Genomic DNA, 20,591 nt, shown 5'->3' on the forward strand with positions numbered 1-20,591 from the left:
TAAAAATCTTATCCCCATGTGTATGTCCCAATCTTTATTTTGCTTTCTGTAAAATCTATAAAAAAAATCAATTTTACTTCTTGATCTGCTGTCTGTGAGAATTCTTTACTGTGACTTGCTGCTGAGCCTGCTTGATGACATCAGTGTTGCTGGACGCCTGGAGATCTCCTTGACTTGGCACTAGATTCAGTTGACTGAGAAAGGGGCAATCCATGTCACAGAGTTTGCTAGATCTTTGTGAGTGGCTTTCTTTGAGGTCAGTGGCACTGACCATCACTGACTGTGAAATGTGGGCCGTTAATACTGTAAGTGGGGTGAGTATTAGCCTTCGGGGTATGCGCCATTACAAACATAGGACATTAGAAAGGTGCAGCTGACAGACTTTATGGGCAAAGTTCATTGCGGGCTGTTAGACTGTTGAAAGAAGACAGTTCCTTAAAATACACCCATAGAGAATAAAGTTTAACCCTGACTTGATTTTGCCATTTCTTCACTTTTGCTGGGTCAAAATCCTGGAACTCCCTTCCTAACAGCACTGTGGGTGTACCTACACCACATGGACTGCAGCAGTTCAAGAAGGCAGCTCACCACCACCTTCTCAAGGACAACAAGGGATGGGCAATAAATGCTGGCCCAGCCAGTGAAGCCCACATCCCACGAATGAATAAAAAAAAATGATCAAAATCTTTTGCAATTAAATAGCAATATCAAGTTCAAATAATGGTAAATATTAAAAGTACTATAAAAATAAGTATATAACTATTGAGAAATTCCATAGCGCATCAATTTCGGCAGAACTGCTTCAGAATGAATATGAAAGTTGAGTCATGTCTGACAAGTTTTGACTTTCATTTTTCTTATTTTTGTTCCAACTTACCTCTCAAGCAGAGAATGGAACAGAGCCTTTCATTCTCTTTAAAACAAGAATTTGAGAAAACTATTGTATCGTTTCTGCTTTTAACCCCTAACTTGTTAAAACGAACAGTTCTATTAATTCTTCAAACGCCATTTCTCAAACAAACTCAAAACTACTTCATGTAATACAAATATACACTTATCTAAAGAAAAACAAAATGCCCCAAATAGTGGTGTATTGCTACTTTGCTTGTTTATGTCAATTCTAAAAACAGTTAGGTTGAGTGTAACAGTTCTTTCAAAACAAGGAACATTTCTGACAAATCAGTGTGAAGTCTCGAGTAGACAACACACGTATTACTTGGAGCCTGATAACTACTTAAAAAGAAAGGAATCCTCAGGACTCCAATGGAAAGAAAACCGATGGACAACATTTCACTTTTTATAACTTGCACCGTAATAAACCAAGATCAACATAATTCAAAAGGTAAATTTCACTTTAAATAGTCAATACAACTAAGATACGCCTCACGTGGTTACAAGCACTCGCATCACACCCTGCACAAATGTGGCACCACGTGCAATCTCACAGTCTTTACAACTCAGCTTCTGGTACATAGAATTTCCCACTTTGCGCTAAATGGGTTTCACCCTTGAGTCGCTTTCACCAGCAGCTGTATTCCATCTGAAGTTCCCAGATTTGGCTGACACCCAAACAGCACACCCCTGAAGAACCTCCCCAGCTAGACCCATAACACAAAATCCCCAGAGGCTCCCTTCTCTGATCCCTTTAAACAGTCTAGTTGGCTCTGGAAAAACTGAAACAGCAGCAGTGGTCTTGTGCCATCCTTAATTCCTTCTTTCTCAGTCTTCAGCTCTCTGTCCTTTCCAACAGTATAACACAGACAGTAACACAGTTCCCGCTCTATTCTCAGTGTCTTCTCCCTGCTACTTCATTTGGATTGCTTCTGAACTGCAGGTTCAAAGACCAGCTATAATTTGATCTTCCAATTAGCTGTCTAATTACCCTTTGTTTTTTAACATTCATCCCCATAGCAACCTCAGGTTACATGGGCATTTCTTGGAACTGAAATGCCTGCTAGAAAGTCCAATTACACCATTTTCAGAAGACTCCTCAGTTTCACCTGGAATTAAAGGGACACCTCAAAAAAAGACAATACAGGCTTTTCTCAAAGCACAAGGGTCATCACACAAGCAATTCAAACATCGGTGTGATGCTCCCACCAAAATGTTGCCAGAATACAGCTCTGTATAGAGAGCATTTGTCTGTATGTTTGTTGCATTTACTTTTTATTTACAGCCAAAGTAATTTTCTCCATCTCAGCAGCATGAAATCCAATGCCATTAATAATTGAGATACCCCAGTATTTATTCTGAAGTTGTTAATTACTTTTGTGTTCTTTGCAAATCTGCCTTTCCCATAACGAGTTATAGTTCCACCCCATGTGCGCGGCATTGATCAGTGATCGATGTCTGTTATAAAGAACCATAGGTTCCATTGTGAACTTGTATTCATTACAGGAACAGGAATTGACCATTCAGTTCCTCAGCCTGTTCCGCCATTCCGTTGGATCATAGATGATCTGTCCCTCAACTCCATTTATCTGCCTTTGTCCAATAACTTTTGATACCCTTTTCTAACAAAAATCAATTGATTTCTCTCTTGAAAATTGCAACTGACCTAACAGCCACAAGCTTTTAAGAGAATGAGTTTGAGATTTCTACTATCCTTCATGTGAAAAAGTGACTTCTAATTTCACTCCTAAATAGCCTAGCTCTAATGTAAGGATCACACCCTTCTTTTTCTGCATTCCTGCACCAGAACATATAGTTTCTATATCTAAACTTCTATATCTATGTGTATATCCTGTCGAATCTGGGAATTATTTTATGGAGCTCGCTTAGAACATCTCCAACCTGCTGAACTCAAGGCAGTACAAGCCAAGTTTATGCAAGCTGCCCTCATAATTAGGACGAGGAATTATTGTGGTAAAGAATTGGAATAGGTTTCTTTCTTACATTTTGTGATAACAGCAAGTACTCAGAGGATAGTGTCCTTGCTGGGTTTCCCTTTGTTAGTTCAGTGATGTACTTTGGTCAAAATCTCAGAAATTACAATATGAGGTATCAGCATTTCAACGTTTGATGCACTCTTCTGAAATTTCCTACCTCATCAATTTTAGGAGCACCATGAGCTTGTACAAAATAAATTGGACATCTCAACTTAAGTAGTGGAGATGAATTTCAAACAAATGAATTAAGCCTTTGCTAATATGCCAAAGCCTACTTTCCAGGCCTAAATGTTTCTATTCTGGGCTGCTTTGAATTTAAACTAGTGGCTGAAGTTTAAAATCATAAGCACTGTTTTTGTTTGAAGTAAGTCAGTGTATGCTGTGTACTGTGTCAAGAATGAAACAATCCTGCAAAGTCATTTGGATGGGGAAATCATTCATCTCCATGCTTAATATAATCAGCTCAATTTATGTTGAGGGAATTGTTAAGAGTAAAGTGGTTCCAGTTTCTAAATTTGAGCTGAAAAAATGTCATATTTTGAGGTGAGTTTTTTTCTAACTGAAGATCGTGGTCATGGCAACAGCATCCAAATGTTAGTTTTAAATCTTCCTTCAATGACATACAGATAGGCAGAATGTTTAGCTCCACTCAACTCTATTCCTCCTAAGGCTAGAACTGCATTAATTTCTCTGATACTAAATATTTCCTCCCTATTTTTAGCGCATTTGAATTTCCAAATGACAATATAAACACACATACTCTTTGCAAATCCAAGCAGATTCTAGCCAACCAGCAACCATTATGGTCAAAAATAAATTGAGCTGATTATATTAAGCATGGAGATGAATGATTTCCCCATCCAAACAACTTTTGCAGGATTGTTTCATTCTTGACACAGTACACAGCATACACTGACTTACTTCAAACAAAAACAGTGCTTATGATTTTAAACTTCAACCACTAATTTAAATTCAAAGCAGCCCAGAATAGAAATATTTAGGCCTGGACAGTAGGCTTTGACATATTAGCAAAGGCTTAACTCATTTGTTTATAGTTTGTTTTTGGATTATAAACTGTTTTGGAAAGTACAAAAAATCTGAGTTTGTTCTTCAAGGGAAAATTTTGCTAAAATAGGTATCCATTTTAAAAGTAACTATTGATAGAATAGATTAGAATATCTTAAGTCAGGTAAGTCTGGTAAATCAGACCATTTGAGGCCCCATTTTCTTATTATCCTTCTGTAAAAGCGGCTGAACCGAGAGCATTTACTCCATTTCAGTGCACACTGTAAAGCACATTCATTAACTTTCTGCATGTTTATCTGCAGGAGAGTTCACTCCAGAGATGCAGCTGAGAATACGACAAGAGATAGAAAAAGAAAAGAAGGTGGAACAATGGAAGGAAAGTTTTTTTGAGAATTACTATGGTCAAAAGTAAGCAATTTAATCAGATTTTTATTTCTGTTTTGCCTTTTTTGAAGTATATTGTCTATGAGGGTAATGTCCTACTTAGTTTCTAGCAAAGGATTCCTATTCAGTCACTCATGGTGCTGTTGGACTGCAGGTGCTGGTTTCAGGGTAGCAGAATGAGCCAGCAGTTTTAATTAAAAGGTAGTTTTTTTTTTGAATAAAGTGTAAATGAAACATTTCTTAACGTAGAAAGGCAAAAGAAAGACTATTTAATATAGTCGCTAATAATTAACTATAACATTTTCTATTACATTATATAGGACAGCTACAGCTGCCAGTTTCACATCTGCAGGCTATAAATATGCCGGCCAGCCCACAAAATTCGTAGGCAGAAATAGATTTTTCAGATAACCTGAGATAGGCACTTGATCAGAGTGCTAACACTTCCTACGTTGTGGACGTGTACTAACCAATATTCTTTGAAAATACCTTGATTGGCTGTTGCTCACGACGTTTGCCAGAATATCAAATTAATCATCGTTTGTGCTGCACAATAACCCACTTGACTGACTACGTCACTAGCTTTAACTGATGTTAAATTGAGACAAGTCTAAATAATCTGTGGGTGTTTATAATCAGTTTTATTTTTTGAATAATTGAGTTGTAATTTAAGTTATTTCTTATCTGTACAAGCTTGAAAGTACATGCTTTTGAAAACATGTTTAAAAAATCTTTTAGATTTTTAAATGTTTTTGACACTTGTTTTGCAAATAACTTCAACATTTTGCAGTTCTGGCATAAGTCTGGAAGACTCAGAAAAGCTGACTGCATTGTCGAATAATGTTGAGGATTGTCAACGCCCTCCATCCAAACAAGCCCCTCTGCAATCAGTCACGCAAGAAACTCCCATCAAGGCAGAAACACCAGTTGAGCCAAAAGGAGAAACTGACCACAAAGCAATAACCAAAGAAGTAGGGATGCTAAAAGTAGAAGAAAAGGTTGAAGATACAGAGAAATCAGCAGCCTCTTCAGAACAATGTGGCACCAAACCAATTCCAGTTATTAAAAACCATGAAGACAATAGATCTTCGGAGATTAGCGCCCTGCCTGAGAAGAAGGTGGACCTTGACCATATTACTTCAGTGCTGCAGCAAGATAATCAAACATCAAAAGTAGGCTCTATTATTTCCCCAGAGGCTAAAGCCTTGGTACCTAAGCCAAAATTAGACCAAAATGAGTCCAAACTGCAGCTGAAGTCGGAGAGTTCAGAAACATCTAAAAGTAAAAAGCCTGAGGCTTTTGAATCAGTGGAGAGCAAGACCCATGAGTCTTCGAAACAAGACCAAGTTCTAAATTCCACTGAACAAATGGAAGTTACTGCAGAGGGTCTGAAGAGGAAGTCTACCAACGAAGGAGAGTCTCTGCTCAGTCCTGAGAAAAGACCCCGCATTGTGGACCACCAGTTATTTCGGACCCCACCTAAGGACTTTCCCAGAAACAAAGATGAGCCACATGAACTCAAAGTCCCACCTCTTAAGGTACTTAACATCTTGTTCTTTACATATTCCAGGTCCTATTCCAGGTGCAACACACGATGGCCAGGATTCTGTCGGGCCGCTGCGGTCTCGCCCATCATTCAGAGAACTGGCGGGAACCCGCTCAGTTCCGTAGGGGAGGCTCGACGGAATCAAGTGCCTTTAAGGCACTTAAGTGGCCACCATCAGACCTTCTCTGCAATTGAGGCCCCTGCCGGCAGCAGTCCCACCCCCCAGGAGCTGCTGGCCAATCAGAAGCTGGCGGCTCCTCATGCTGCCACCGCCAACGGGAGAGGTGGTGGCTGCTGGAGGCAACACACCCACCAGAGGCCTAGGGTCATTGTGAGATCCCAGACCAACAATGGGCGATGGCAGGGTGGGAATGGGGTTAGGATCATGGGAGGAGGGGGTGCGTGGCTCAAAGGCCAACTCCCTGCCCAATGCCAGGTCTCTCAATCAGGCACAGAGTGGCTGATAGCGAGGAACCACCACCCCTCCATAACAGGGTTTGCTGGGCGGCCTTCAACAGCATGGGAGAGCCGTGCGGCCTTCGTTTAATCCCTGGTGGCTCAGGGATGCTGGGTTTCAGTAGGCTCATTAATGAACCTAAGTGACATCCTCCAACTGGCAGCCGGAATCCCACATCAGCACCTGCCACCCTCTGAGTTTATCGGGAGAGGTTTTACCACCTCCGGGAGACTGACAGGGTGCTTCTCCCACAATTAAGTGGGCCCGTCGCCATGTTTGCTGCCACAAGAGGCTGCATCAAATTCAGCCCAATGTTGCAGAGAATCCCTTGGTCTACATAATGTTACTTAAATTATCATGACACTTGGGGGGAAAAAAATTTCCAGATGAGTCTGACATTAATCTTAGGACATACCTTGTGCTGACAAGTGGCAAGTAACATTTGTGCCACACAAGTGTCAGGCAATGATCAGCTCCAACAAGAGAGAATCTAACCATCATCCCTTGACGGTCAATGGCATCACCATCGCTGAATCCCCCACTATTAACATCCTGAGGGTTACCATTGACCAGAAACTGAACTGGACTAGCCATATAAATACTGCGGCTACAAGAGCAGGTCAGAGGCTAGGAATCCTGTGACAAGTAACTCACCTCCTGATTCCCCAAAGCCTGTCCACCACCTACAAGGCACATCAGGAGTGTGATGAATACCCTCCACTTGCCTGGATGAGTGCAGCTCCAACAACACTCAAGCAGCTTGATACCATCCAGGACAAAACAGCCCGCTTGATTGGCACCCCTTCCACAAACATCACTCCCTCCACCACCGACAAACAGTGTCAGCAGTCTGTACCATCTTCAAGATGTACTGCAGAAACTCACCAAGGCTCCTTAGGCAACACCTTCCAAATCCACGACCACTATCATCTAGAAGGACGAGGGCAGCAGACACATGGGAACACCACCACCTGGAAGTTCCCCTCCAAGCCACTCACCATCCTGACTTAGAAATATATCGCCGTTCCTTCACTGTTGCTGTGTCAAAGTATTGGAACTCCCTCCCTAACAGCACTGTGGGTGTACCTACACCACATGGATTGCAATGGTTCAAAAAGGCAACACACCACCACCTTCTCAAGGGCAATTAGGGATGGGCAATTAATGCTGGCCCAGCCAGCGATGTCCAGATCTATAAATGAATAAAAAAAATACTGGTTAAAAGGAGGTGCAGAAACTGTAACAAATGGTCATATTTATATCTGGAAAGAAAACTTGCATAGAATCATAGAATGATGCAGTTTAAAAGGAGACCATTTAGCCCGTCTTACCTGTGCTGGGTCTTTGAAGATATTATGCAATTAGTCCACCTACCTGCTATCACCCCATAGCACAGCAAATCTTTTCTTTTCAAGTATTAATCCAATTTCCTTTTATAACTTATTATTGAATCGGCTACCACAACCCTTTCAGGAGTGCATTCTATACTTTAACAACTCACTGCATGAAAATAATCCTTTCATGACGCTTCTGGTCCTAATTACCTTAAATCTGTGTCCTCTGGTTACCGATCCCTCTGCCGCTGGAAACGCTTTCTTGAAATTTACTTAGGAGAACACTGCATAATTTTGAACTCCTGCATCAAATCTCCCCTTAAACTTCTGTGCCCTAAGGAGAACAATCCGAGTTTTTGCAGTGTCTCATTGTAAATGAAGTCTTTCCTCCCTGGTACCATCTCCTCTGCACCCTCTCTTATGGCCTTGATATCTTTCCTAAAGTGCGGTGCCCAGTATCGCAACAATACTCCACTGGGGGTCCAACCAGTGCTTTATAAAGATTTGGCATGACGACCTTGCTTTTGTACTCTGTGCCTCTATTTAAAAAGCTAAGAATGAAAATGCATTACGATACCTCATTTCAATTAGTTCTTTTGGGCTGAGAATCTCTTTAGAAGGTTATCGCTAGCTGCTCAAGTTCCGACCTTGCATGTTGTCAAAAGTCAGTCAGGAACTATGTACTTTCACTTTGTTTTAAATTTCAGTAAAGGACTGGAAAGCCTTATGTTTAAAAAAACCGTATGTGACTTTAAGACAGAAATCCACAAAACATTGAGCAGGAATTTTATGGTTGCCGCCAAAAAGGTCACCATAAAACTCGCTGCTGCTCCGACAGGCTGCCCTGTAGCCATTTAATGATCTGGGGAACGTTAAAAGGCTTGTGACAGGCCTTCTACCCCCATCTGGGGAGGAAGTCCAACATCCAAGAGCCGCCAGCAAATCAGAATGCTTGGTAGCTTTCTGGTCCCAGTAGTGTCACCGAGAGCAGTGTGCGCTGCTGAGACTTCATCCAGTCCCCCTAGGGGAAGAGCCAGGAGCTAGTTAACATGTAAGCTGGCAGGTTGGTGTGTATGGTGGTGGTGATGGGATGTTGTCAGCGGGACCAGGTTAGGAGGACCGGGGGAAAGTGGGTGGCGGGTGCACAGGCTGGGGGCTGGGGGGTGGGGGGGTGGAGTGGAGGGGACAGGAGGGAACATTTGGAGTTTGGGGGGGTGGGGGGTGGTGGAGTGGAGGGGACAGGAGGGAACGTTTGGGGGGGGGTGCTTTCGATCAGAAAAGGGGGCCCATGAAGGAGGCACCTTCGCCTCACTTTCCCGCCTGAGAGCCAAGCAGGTTTACCTACCAGCTTACTGCCCGTCACTAACCTCAAAGAATTGCAGCTGGGTGGGAGGTGGCCATTAATTGGCCACTTAAGGGCCTCAATTGGCTTGAGAGCAGGTGGCGTGCCTGAGGCCTCACTCGCTACCCATTAGATCACAGCCTGGTCAGGTGGGTGGCTGGCATGGAATTTTATGGGACACTCGCCTACAAATCTACCTGCAGGGAACCGTAACACTCTGCTCATTGTTCCTACCGAAAATTAGCTCAATATGCATATAATTGCCCTTTTAATTTTCTTCCTTTAAATCCCTTACAGATTTCAGTCTCAAGAATCAGACCTGTGCCTACCCAGACTGGTCAGGTCTCTCCAAGGGCCACTTTCCCACTGCTCGTCACTAGTCCTGGGAGAACTGGAGCCAGGACTCTTGCAGACATCAAAGCTAAAGCTCAACTTGCCAAGGCCCAGCGGGCAGCAGCAGCCGCAGCTGCAGGTGGAGCAGTTCCAGGCCCAGGTCCAGGGGGAGGGAGTGGAGGGGGAGGAGGGACTGGGACTGGGATCAGTAGAATCTCAGGACAGGGGAGCACACTGGACATGGACAGAACTGGAGGCAGGAGAGGTATTGGAGGGCCCTTGTTTGATAGTCCAGGACAGCAATCCAGAAAATGTGCAGAGGCAACGACCAAGTCCCCAACCAGTATGGATGCGAGAACACAATTACAGCAAGCCCCCACGGCGCAGTGCATATCTGCAGGTAGCTGTACAGACCCCAGCAAATCCACAACCACAGTTACAACACCAGCATTAACATTATCAAGTGTACATACAACAACATCTGTGACTTCACTCGCATCCTTGCAGACAACTCCTGTGATGACAAACAGTGCTGCAACAAAAGCCACTCCTGCTCCAATGCAGCCACAAGCTATAAAGCAGATTTCCAGTCCAACCTTGAGGGAAGGTTTGAAACCTGTGCCTGTTTTCAGCGATTCTGAGTATGCAAAGGCAGCAACTCAAAGCTCAGGAAATTTTGCAGTGCACAATAAACCAGGTGAAGTGAGTAATCAGCCTTTGATAGACTCTAGCGTCAGAGCATCAAATGTGGACAGAAAACTGCCTGCTGATACTTCGCTGCCCTGCGTTTCTTTCGATACACAAAGGGGCCATCAGGTTTCAGCTTCAGCCAATGTGTTCGTCACAACAGCTGGTTCTATTTCTGTGGCATCTGGAGGCACAGCTGGAACTTTGGAAGTGGCCTCCCCAGTTTCTGAAACAAGTACAAATGTAGAAAGCCCTATAATTACATCTACTACATCTACACCCTTATTTTGCACTTCACATGATGTACCTAGTCTTAAAACACAAGGGCCTGTTTGTGGAACCATGCCAAAAATGGGTTCCTCCATCCCTGCAAATAACCCATTGGTTACACAGTTGCTGCAAGGGAAAGAAGTGCCACTAGAGCAATTCCTGCCTAAGCCTCTAACCAAAGTAGAGATGAAGCCTGTATATCAGTTTCCTAAAACTTCACTCAACGATAAAATGAAGATATCATCTGATGGCACATTAGTCGTATCCGTGACTGTGGGAAATGCCACCACTGTGATTCACGGGTCTGGTGAGGTACCTACTGACCTTATCAAAGGAAGACAATCTGAGACAGTACCAGAACAAGTTGTTGAATCAACCGATCAACACAGACAACAGAAGTTGTTTGAACAGGCCTCAAAACACAGTTCTACTAATGAAGAGCAGCAAATCAGAGACACCGATCAAGACTGCAGTCAACCAGGAACGCTCAACAGCACAACACAAGAGAGGATACAGCAGGCCATCCTGAGCAATGTGCAGAGTCAAATCTTAGTTCCTGTGTCTTTACAGCACGAAGTCAACAGTTCAGCTTTTTCCTCTGCAGGTGCTTTGGTTGGTCAAAGATCGAGATTTGGTTTGATGGGGACAAAGTCTGCCCTTAAGCCAGCTGTATCTGGTCATTACCTTCTTAATACAGCTACCTATGGAAGAGGTTCCGAGAGCTGGAAAAGAGCCCATGTTCAGAGCACTGAGACTCATGTTGGTATAAATGGTTTGGTAGAAACGTCTGAGAAGGATCTTAAGGAAGACAGAGCAAAACAAGTTGATGGTAGCGTTCAGGTGACATCAGAATCAAACAACAGGTCAGTGTCCTGTCATCCTCCATCTGTGTTAATCAAAACAGAGCAGGATCCCACGCAAATGGGTGATGCCGTTGTCTGCCCTCGAGTAGATAATTTGTCCAGTGGATATTTGAAAGTGGAAACACCCACACATGAATATAAACACACTGGAAAGGAGAACACTCCTTTACTGCCTCCTGCACATGTGGCTGGTATATCTGTGACTAAAGAATTCTACCAGGGAATCCAGTCAAATTTAGCTCATGTTGGTAGTGGAAAATCAATGCAGAGTCATCAAGACCCTTACAGGATATCCAGCTTATCTGTAGGATTTCAACAGCCTACCCAACACCAACAGAAGTTCCCCCCTTATGGAAACCGTGCAAGTTCCCAGTTTGCATTTAGACCTGTTCATAGTAGCAGTATCAATGTCCCTTCTGTTTCATCTGTAAACCATTGCTCCACAGTCACAGGGATGTCTGTGTACAGCCAAGTCTCAAATAACTCTGGAAATATGGTGTCATTCTCCGTTACTGTGACAACACTTCCTGCTGGTCAGTCAATAAATACGAGCAGCCAATCTGCCCAAACGTTTCCCGAAGGTGGCAACATGGAGGACTCACCTTCCAAATGTTATTGCAGGCTTAAAGCCATGATTATGTGTAAAGGATGCGGGGCATTTTGTCATGATGACTGCATCGGACCATCTAAATTATGTGTTTCTTGTCTGGTGGTACGATAAATAAACATGTTTTTCTTCATTGAAAAGAAATTTATCTGAACTGGCATATGCCATGCACAAAAGAAATGTTCAATCAGGAAAAAAAAGTTTATATCAAGTTTATTAACAATGGCACCTTTTTCTAAGCTTCTTTGGCTGGTATGTGTTAAATGAGACAGAGTTTGCACTAAAGATCATGTTCAGATTTTATTGTTCTATTTTTTCAAACAAAATTTTGAACAGCAGCGAACAGGGTAACTAATAGAGACTTGTTTGATATATTATTTAAATACCTGCTCATATTAACAGGGACCCAGTATATTTTAGCTTTTCTCCCCACCCCCACCCCCCCCCAACCTTTGGCCTTGAATAAATTGACGTGAACAAGCAAATTTGAAATTTGCATAGCCGGAAAACACAGCACTTGCTGACATCATTTCTTCACCCTGAAGTAAGATTTGTGAGTATAAGTTATCCACGCTAGGGGCCTGGGTAATGAACTTTCAACTTTTCAGTAGGTGGCTGGTTAGTTAGAATCTGATTACTGTTGAACACAAAACTGAATCTGCTTGTTAATTGCTGTGCTTGGTTTTGAATTTATGAGATTGGCAAATGTTAGAATACAGTTAATGCAGCCACAATGTCAACATGTAAAATTAAGTACAAGTCAGGAACATAAGTCTCTAGAATTTGTAATGAACTATAGAGTATGTGCTGACATCAAGTTACTGAAGAATGAACTGCACCATTACTGAATCTAAGTGAGGAAAAGTCTCCACCCATCTGCTGGATCAGGCAGCACATTTTTAAAAAAATGTTAACCATCAGATTGTATTTGAAGATCAGCAAAACCCAATTGAGTATAATTCAAAAAGTGCAACTTTGCCAATGGTCAACATGATTAAGAATGTCACAGTATAAGCATATTGAAAAATCCATGAAGATTGCATTGTATATTTTCTTACAGTATTTCTAAACTATTTTGATATCTCAAAGCAAGGAATGAGGAGACTATAATAGGATTTTAATCTGTTCCATTTCCAGGAAAAGATATAGGATAAATGGTGTTGAGGAATTTCCAGATTATTAGTTTCGTACTTTAATGACTATATTTTAAAAATGTGTATTATAATAATACATATGTCCTAATGTGTCTCCTTTTGTCATAGAAAAATCTTTCCTAAATGACAAATTATCGATCCAAGCCCTAGAACGGCATGTCAGACAAGCTCTTGTCTGTGAAATGACACAAGTGAAGCTTTTATTTTCTGACAGCTAAACCTCTAGTTCTTAGCGATATCTCAGTTTCTTGAGGAAAGCAACACGCTGATGGTCAAATCAGTAGTAAACAGCACAGCTTAAATTCAAAATCCTGGCATGCTAGTGTTGCCCACAGGCCAAATCCAGGCCTCGGAGTAAATTACCTGCGGTCAACAATGCTCCTCCAACAGTAGTGGAGCACAAGTGAAACCTGGTAACAGATAATTACAACTGCCCATGACTTCAGTAGATTTTAGAGAGCACCTATGATTTTTGAAGCATGGAGCAGAAGGATTGGAGAGGTTAAAGACAGATCTTGCAGTGGACAATTTTGTTTTAAGGGGCCAACAAGATAACCTGATTTGTTGATAGTGGCAAGGTTTTTTTTTTCCTCCTTTTTAATATTGTTAATATTTGTTTTGAAAAGGGCTGTAAAAATAGTATAAATCTTCTCACTGCTTCTCGTTGTCTTTGAATCCTGTCTTTTGATGCAAATTTTTGAGGCTCTATTGAATTAATAATGGAAGATATGTAAAAATAAATTAGGCCTATATATAGTTTTTAAAAAAAAAACTTTTTTCACAAATACCAATATAGAAATCACTATTTTTAAAATAATTAAAGAATTTTTAAAGAATTTAAAAGATAAACAATGTTTCTTTTACTTTATATTGGTTGCACATCATGTTATGTTAAAAGGAAATAAGTGGCAAAATATTTAACATTTACTTCCCAATAGAAGAAATGCAAATAAATTCACCCAACGGCAGATATAATAAGGTTGCATTGTCAGTAACATTGAAAATACTCAATACTTAACTATATCAGTAAATGGTCTATGTTGTCATTAGAGGCAATTGAATTTTTGCCACTTCACGCCACTTGTAAAGAACATAGAATCTTTATTTCTGGTATTGTCTTTCTTGTTACAGATTATATTTTTCTCTCAAAAAATTTTAATTGCCTGTTCTTATAATGGAGAATGTACATTCAAAATATAGCTCCTGTATGAAATGTATTTTATCACCAGATCAACAGCAAATAAAGATAGCTGTTATATCATTTGTGTTTGTAATAATGGATAGTGTGTGCTACATTTTAGAGTTTGTAAAACCACATCAATGAATTTTTTTTAACAATTCATTGAGCAGCATTGGGCTATGAATGGTGATTGGTTTTAGGATTGAAGGTATATTCTGATCAACAGTATTTTCTTCTTCACTGAATAATATATTTTACATATCTGGGGTGAAATTTATCTTAGGTGGAGTGTGAAATAGGCAATAGCCTGTTTTAAACTCCACCCAAACTTTCTTTTCCATTAAAGCCAACAGAAAAAGCCATCAGGGTAATGTATAATAGGCGGACAATTCACTATCATCTGTTTTGGGCGATTGCCCTCTTGAATCCTAAACAGAAAACCACTTCTATTTGGATTCTTTTTTGCCCCTTCCAATATTTCTTTGTTAAGAGCTCACAACTAGACACTCCGGCCAGAATCTTGTGCTCTTGCTGTTGGCATGATTGGAGGCCAGAAGGGCATTTACTCCTGGTGTACCGGAGGCCCACCACCTTCCTGCCTCCGCCAGTATTAAGTTCTGGGCGGGAAGGCCTATCACCAACCTTCCTGTCCTGCCGCCTATTGAAGCCCTTAAGTGGCCAGTTAATGACTACTTAAGGGCCTCAACCCGCCACTGCTGATATTGACCCAGCTGCAGGTGGGCCTGTCGCCAGGTGGTGTGCACGGCAACTAAAACTGCGCAGCCAGCTTGTCACCTCTGGAGGCGGGGGAGGTGATGGCGGTGGGGGAGAGTCCCTCGATCAGAGGCACTCAGTGCCTGATTGAGGGACTGGACATCGGGAAGGGGTGCTGCGCTGAGAGCCAACCCCTTGCCCTTGCTGCCTACCCCATTGCACCCCTCTCCCCTTGACCCCGATCCCACAAATGCCCCGCCGCCCCCACCCCAACCACAATACTGGACTGGGCTGTTCCACAATCCTGGGACTCCAGTGCCTGTCCTTCTGGCAGCAGCCACGGCCTCCCCAGGGGTGATGCCAAGCATAAAAGCTGTCGCCCCCCTGATTGGCCAGCAGCTCTCAATAGGGGTCTTGATTCCAGGGGAGAAGGGGCCACCGCTGGTCTCGCCACTGCCTGATTGGCTTGTGGTTCAGCAGGCCTTCCTGAAAAGAGGCAGCGTGGGTCCCTCACTGGCTTTCTAGGCAGCAGGCGAGCCCCCTGTGCCTCAACAAGATTCCGCCCTGTATCACAATTTCCAAAACCCTTTTGCACAAGAAAGTTACATTAGATGGACAATATGACGTTTATCTGCTGTTACACTACACATAGAGTTTTCACTGACAAAACCTTGTGCAGTTCTAAGTAGTGTATTCTACACATCAATTCTCCCTCATACAACTTAACCCCTTATAATACATTAAATTCAGTCAGCTGAGAACATCAAAATATAAGTAGGACTGTTAAATGACACTGAAATCCTTCATGTGCAGATGTTTCTGGGATAGCACGCGACTGAGAGTCATTTTCTAAATTTAATAAATATCTATTTTGTCACATGGAGATCCTCCAAGTGAAGTGTAACAAAAATCCACTCTGCCACTGATAAAGATGTGCTGAAATCGGCTTTTTAAACTAAAGTGATCAACCTGTGCACAGAATGTGTTTGTCATTGTCTAATAAGCACTTTTTTTTGGTATATTCCTAAATAATTGCCAAAAGCTTTTGAAAGATGAAATTCAATGCTGTGCTGTCCTTCAACTTTGGTCAGTGAGGTTCACCCCATATTGCACAACACTGCTACTCTAAAATACACTTGATGATTATGAATCAAAACACTTCCAGTAGCATATTCGCACACATAGCAAATCACCAGATCATATGCACTGATGCACACATCCCCATCTGGGTTCCCAACACCAATGTTATGATCTGTGCGAATAGGAAAAGCTTCCATTCCATTTTTGTGCAGATAATCTCTGACCGAAGGAACTAAACCATGCAAGTGAAAAGGAGACCAGCCGGGATTGGAGGAAGCATGGATAAAATAGATGCCGTATACCTCATCCGGAACAAAGTCAAGCAGCAGGTACAAACTGCAAGTCACTTGCAGGGCCACGTAATTAACTCTTCCCTGAGAGACTCCTATAGATAGGATCCAAAGTTCCCAATAGCTACACTCTGGACATTCAGGAGAGATGCTACAATTCACCTTTGAAGCTTTGTCCAAAGGGGTCACACCCCAGATAGTCTGTGGCAATTCTGTAACACTGGGCTATGTGGCAGCTTGCAGATCTGTGTATCCATCTACATCTCTTAGTGATTTTGAACTTGTACTACTAAACATTGACAGGTCTTGCAGTGTTAATGTGAACATCTCAAAGGACTGGAAGAAGCTCCTCTGTTAAGCAATGCGCTCCATCCCACAGCAAGTCTTTGTGGGGTAAGCATCTTCAAGCTCTGCAGCAAAAGGCAAACTGGAATTGGCTAGTTAGATTGAGTTCCTCTCCTACGAACTTCACTTCCTCCTCACTTTGCATTACCTGGTGCTCGGTCCTGACTTTCATTTTCTAAAGACCTTCAGGTACATACCTCTGACATACCGCCTGCGCAAGGTGGAATGAATGGCTCCTGTTGTTGTAATGCCACTGGGGTGTGTGCAACACTGGGGCCTGGTCCTTCATTTTCGGAGGTCCCGATAAGAAGAAAAAAGAAACATGTGTTAACAATAGGCGCACCATTAAAAACACAGGAAACATGCCAGGAGATTTTGTACCATACCTCAGGATTGCAACACTGGGCCATAATTTTTCATCATGTGCTGCAAGAACCAAAGCTGAATGTCTGTGTGCCATATTGCTGTTGTGCACAGCATCTTCGCATTTTAACGCGTCGGTCAGCTGGCAAGGGAAACGGACTAAATGAAGGACAATAAATAAAGTAGACTGGACAAGTTGTGTGGTTGCATAAAATTGCAGACCATTCCTTGCACCTTGAGTTGCCAACCCCGGCTGGACCTATTCCGGGAGAGGTCGACGGAAGTGATGTCACACATAGCCGGGGGGCGTGGCATGAGCAGGTTCTAAGGGAGCGCAAGAGAGGAAAGCAAACCAACCAACTTTAATTAGGCAAATGGAACAAATTTGGAGCGGGGATGAATAACGATTAAAGTTTAGAGGGGAAAAAAAGCTCTCGTCATTCTTAAAGGGCCTGGCATGTTGGACCCCGGTCTGCAGTCAGGAAACTTCGGGGGGGGCCCTCAGGCCAAATGGAAAATTCCAAGCGACCTTTGATAATAGGTCTTAATTGGCTACCCCTGCTGTTCCCCCATCCTACCTCGGGGAAATTGGCTTGGGGGTGGGATGATATTGGCACGCTGGCTGGCGATGCAAAATTCCGCGCCTGCTCGCCTCCATGCTCATTGGGGGCCTAAAAATCCATCCCCCAAGGGTGTTTTGGTAGCACCACAACTGACCAAGCTGGCTGTGTCAGTGAGTATAACGTGGGGAAACGTGAGGTTATTCACTTCAGTCGGAAGAATAGACAAACAGGATATTTTCTAATTGGTGTCAAACTATTCAATGCTGCAGTTCATCATGATTTGGATGTACCTGTACCACAAAACACAAAGTTAACACACAGAAAACAATTAAGGAGGCAAAATGTACACTGACCTTTATTGCAAGGGGTCTGAAGCACCAGAGGAAGGATGTCATACTGCATTTGTACAGACCACAATAGTGAACTTACCTGCACAGTTTTGGTCTCCACCTCCAGGGCAGGATAGACTTGCCTTTGGCGAGGTGCAAAGAAGGTTCATTAGATTGATTCCTGGGGTTGGGAGGATTGTCCCATGAGGGGAGATTGAGTAGAATGTGCCGATAATTCCTGGGGCAGGATTTTACATCCCGCAGGTGGGCACACGCCCGGCCTGACCTGGCGTAAAATAGCAGGTGATATGTCAGTCGGCGGGCGCGCGCGAGAGTCGGCAGCACACCCGCCGACAGTTAAGAGGCCTATTGAGGCCATTAATCAACTCATTGAAACTATTTTTTGGCTGCCCGTCCAACCTTACAGTTGGCGGGTGGGCGAATCGGCCAGGCAGCTTCTGGATTTTTATGAAATCTCATCCACGGGTAGGATGAGGTTTCTGACAGTAATTTTTTTAAAAAATTTAAATTTTTAGACATCGTTTTTACTATGTCCCTGTTCAGGTGACTGAGTCGTGTGTGGGGAACATGTTTCTCTCGTTTTTTAATACCTTTATTTTTGTTTCTACAATTCTTCAGTCTCTGAGGTGGCTCCGTGTCTTCAGGGAGCTCTCAATGCCGCGCTGCCCCACGCCTGCAAAGACTTCAACGCTCGCACTCCTCCCACCCCAGCAGCGCTGATCTCCTCGGCGCCCGTTTCAGGCTGAAATCACGTTCAGGGGCCGATCGGTGGGGGGCTCCCAGGCTGCCCGACAACTGGAAAATCCTGCCCCTGGAGTTTGAGCAGATTGAGAGGATATCTCACCGAAACACACTGGGGATGAATTTTCATCTCGGCCCGTGTGTGCCTGACAGGCACCACCGTGAAACAACACGCGATGCCATCACACGCTTGCCGCAATATTTTGGTGGGCTGGTGCGTGCGGGAGTCGGCTGCCCGCCCACTGACAATTAAGAGGGCTGTTAATTCCATGAATAAATGAGTTAAATTGAATATTTCCCTGCCCATCCAACCTTACAGTCGGCAGGTGGGCAAATAGGCCAAGGCATTTTTTGCGAAATCTCATGCACGGGCGGGGTGAGGTTCCGAAGAGCGACTTTAAAAAAAATATATATATGAAAACTTTTAAAATTCATTATTAACATGTCCCTGCTCCTTAATTTTCCTTAATTTTAAAATCTTTTACTTGTAAAGTTAAAAATCTTCAGCTCCTCGAGGCAGCTCTGTGCCGTCAGGGAGCTTTCACTGAGTGAACCAGCGCGTAGGAGCTGAATTCTGCCCCCGCCCTCCTTTCTCCACCCCCCCCACTCCACCCCACCCTTACCCAGGCAGCGCTGAGCGTTTCAGTGCGCGATTCACGCTGTTAATTTGCCAGTCAGTGTGAAATCGCGGTCGGGGGCCCAATCGCGGGCAGCGGACTGTTCCACGGCCACTCCCGGGCCCACCTGGCCACACCCGCCCACCGAGGGGAATATCCTCCCCTGTAGAGGTGAATTTTACATTTGGAAATTGACACGCTGACCCCCAGCACTTACGTGAAATCTGGCACGATAACATTGGGCCGCCAACCAAGCAACACCACACCAGTCTTGTGTTAATACAGAAGTCAGGCGGGTGCTGAAATCGGAAATTAGATTAATTTCAGGTTGTTCTGAAAAGGAGCTAGGTTAGATAATGGGCTGAATGGCCTTCTTCTGGATCGTAAACTGCTATGGTCCGATGATAGGAAACTGCATCTTGTATAGATAAAGCAGACTTGTGATTTCGACTGCATTACTCACATGCCAAACACAGGGTACACTGTTTCTTTTCCTATCTACAAACTTTTCTGCATTCTCGAATAAATGCTGTTCCCATAAGATCCATTTCTTGGATAATGAAGAAAAGTTTATATTCTTTTGGAAGAATGGATGGCCTGTATTTCATATCTCGCACTGTTTATATTTATTGTTATGATTGGAAATAATTTGGCTTGAAAAATTTGCTCCATTTTTCTTCTTTTCGCTAATCGTCACATCCGCGCATTTGAACTTTATCCAATACGTCTAATCGTGGTTACTTGTTTCTTAAGCAAAATATGAAGGGATCACATTTTCAGATTCAAACGCAATCCCACAGTTTGTTTTTGAATGCAACCATCACATCGAGAGATTAAACCAAACAGAATTGAATGAAGGGATGAAATTAAAAGATGGAAGTAGTCTGTGCAATACTTGTGTCTTCTAAGCAGTCACGGGATTCCTGACCAATCAGAAGCAATAGTTTATAAATTCAATGGGCTGAATTTTGCCATCGGCGAGCAGGGGGCGGGGCCTGCTCACCGACAAGTAAAATGACGCGGGATGATGTCGGGCAGAACCCCTGACGTCACCGCGCCCCATTTAAATTTTCAGGAAGGCTGGGGCGCAGCAAAATCAGCTGTGTGCCCGCCAACCTGTCAGTGGCCAATTGAGGCCATTGACAGGATCAATTAAACAATTAAAGGACCTGCCCGTCCAACCTTAAGGTTGTCATTGTCACATTGTCACATGAGGGGGACATGTTAAGGATTTTATTATTTTTCTATTTTTAATGTTTATACAGCTGTCAGCGATCTCCCTGAGGCAGCACTTAGCCTCAGGGAGATGTGTACTCTGTCGTGCGCATGCGTGAAAGAGCGCACTCTCGCTTTTGGGGAATCCCCCTCCCCACCCGCACAGGGAGCCCGCCCACATACAATGGCGGCGGGGCCCACTTCTCCGGCGGGGATCAGCTCCCCACCCGCCAGAGATTGGG

At 43.3% G+C, this 20,591-nt stretch overlaps 1 protein-coding gene across 19 annotated transcripts in view; it reads left to right on the top strand.

The window, feature by feature from the left end:
- Nucleotides 1-14,152, top strand: part of LOC144680470 (putative Polycomb group protein ASXL2) — a 312,304-nt gene extending 298,152 nt beyond the window's left edge. For all 19 annotated transcript variants that reach the window (XM_078541444.1, XM_078541463.1, XM_078541449.1 and 16 more), the window contains 3 exons: nt 4,217-4,322; nt 5,089-5,836; nt 9,275-14,152. In XM_078541444.1, the coding sequence (XP_078397570.1) occupies nt 4,217-4,322; nt 5,089-5,836; nt 9,275-11,851 (3,431 nt within the window). In that variant the 3' untranslated portion in view covers nt 11,852-14,152. The remainder of the gene's footprint in view (nt 1-4,216; nt 4,323-5,088; nt 5,837-9,274) is intronic.
- Nucleotides 14,153-20,591: the final 6,439 nt, after the last annotated feature.

The sequence above is a fragment of the Cetorhinus maximus genome, chromosome 5 (genome assembly GCF_964194155.1).
Source record: "Cetorhinus maximus chromosome 5, sCetMax3.hap1.1, whole genome shotgun sequence".
In the NCBI taxonomy this organism is placed as follows: domain Eukaryota; kingdom Metazoa; phylum Chordata; class Chondrichthyes; order Lamniformes; family Cetorhinidae; genus Cetorhinus; species Cetorhinus maximus.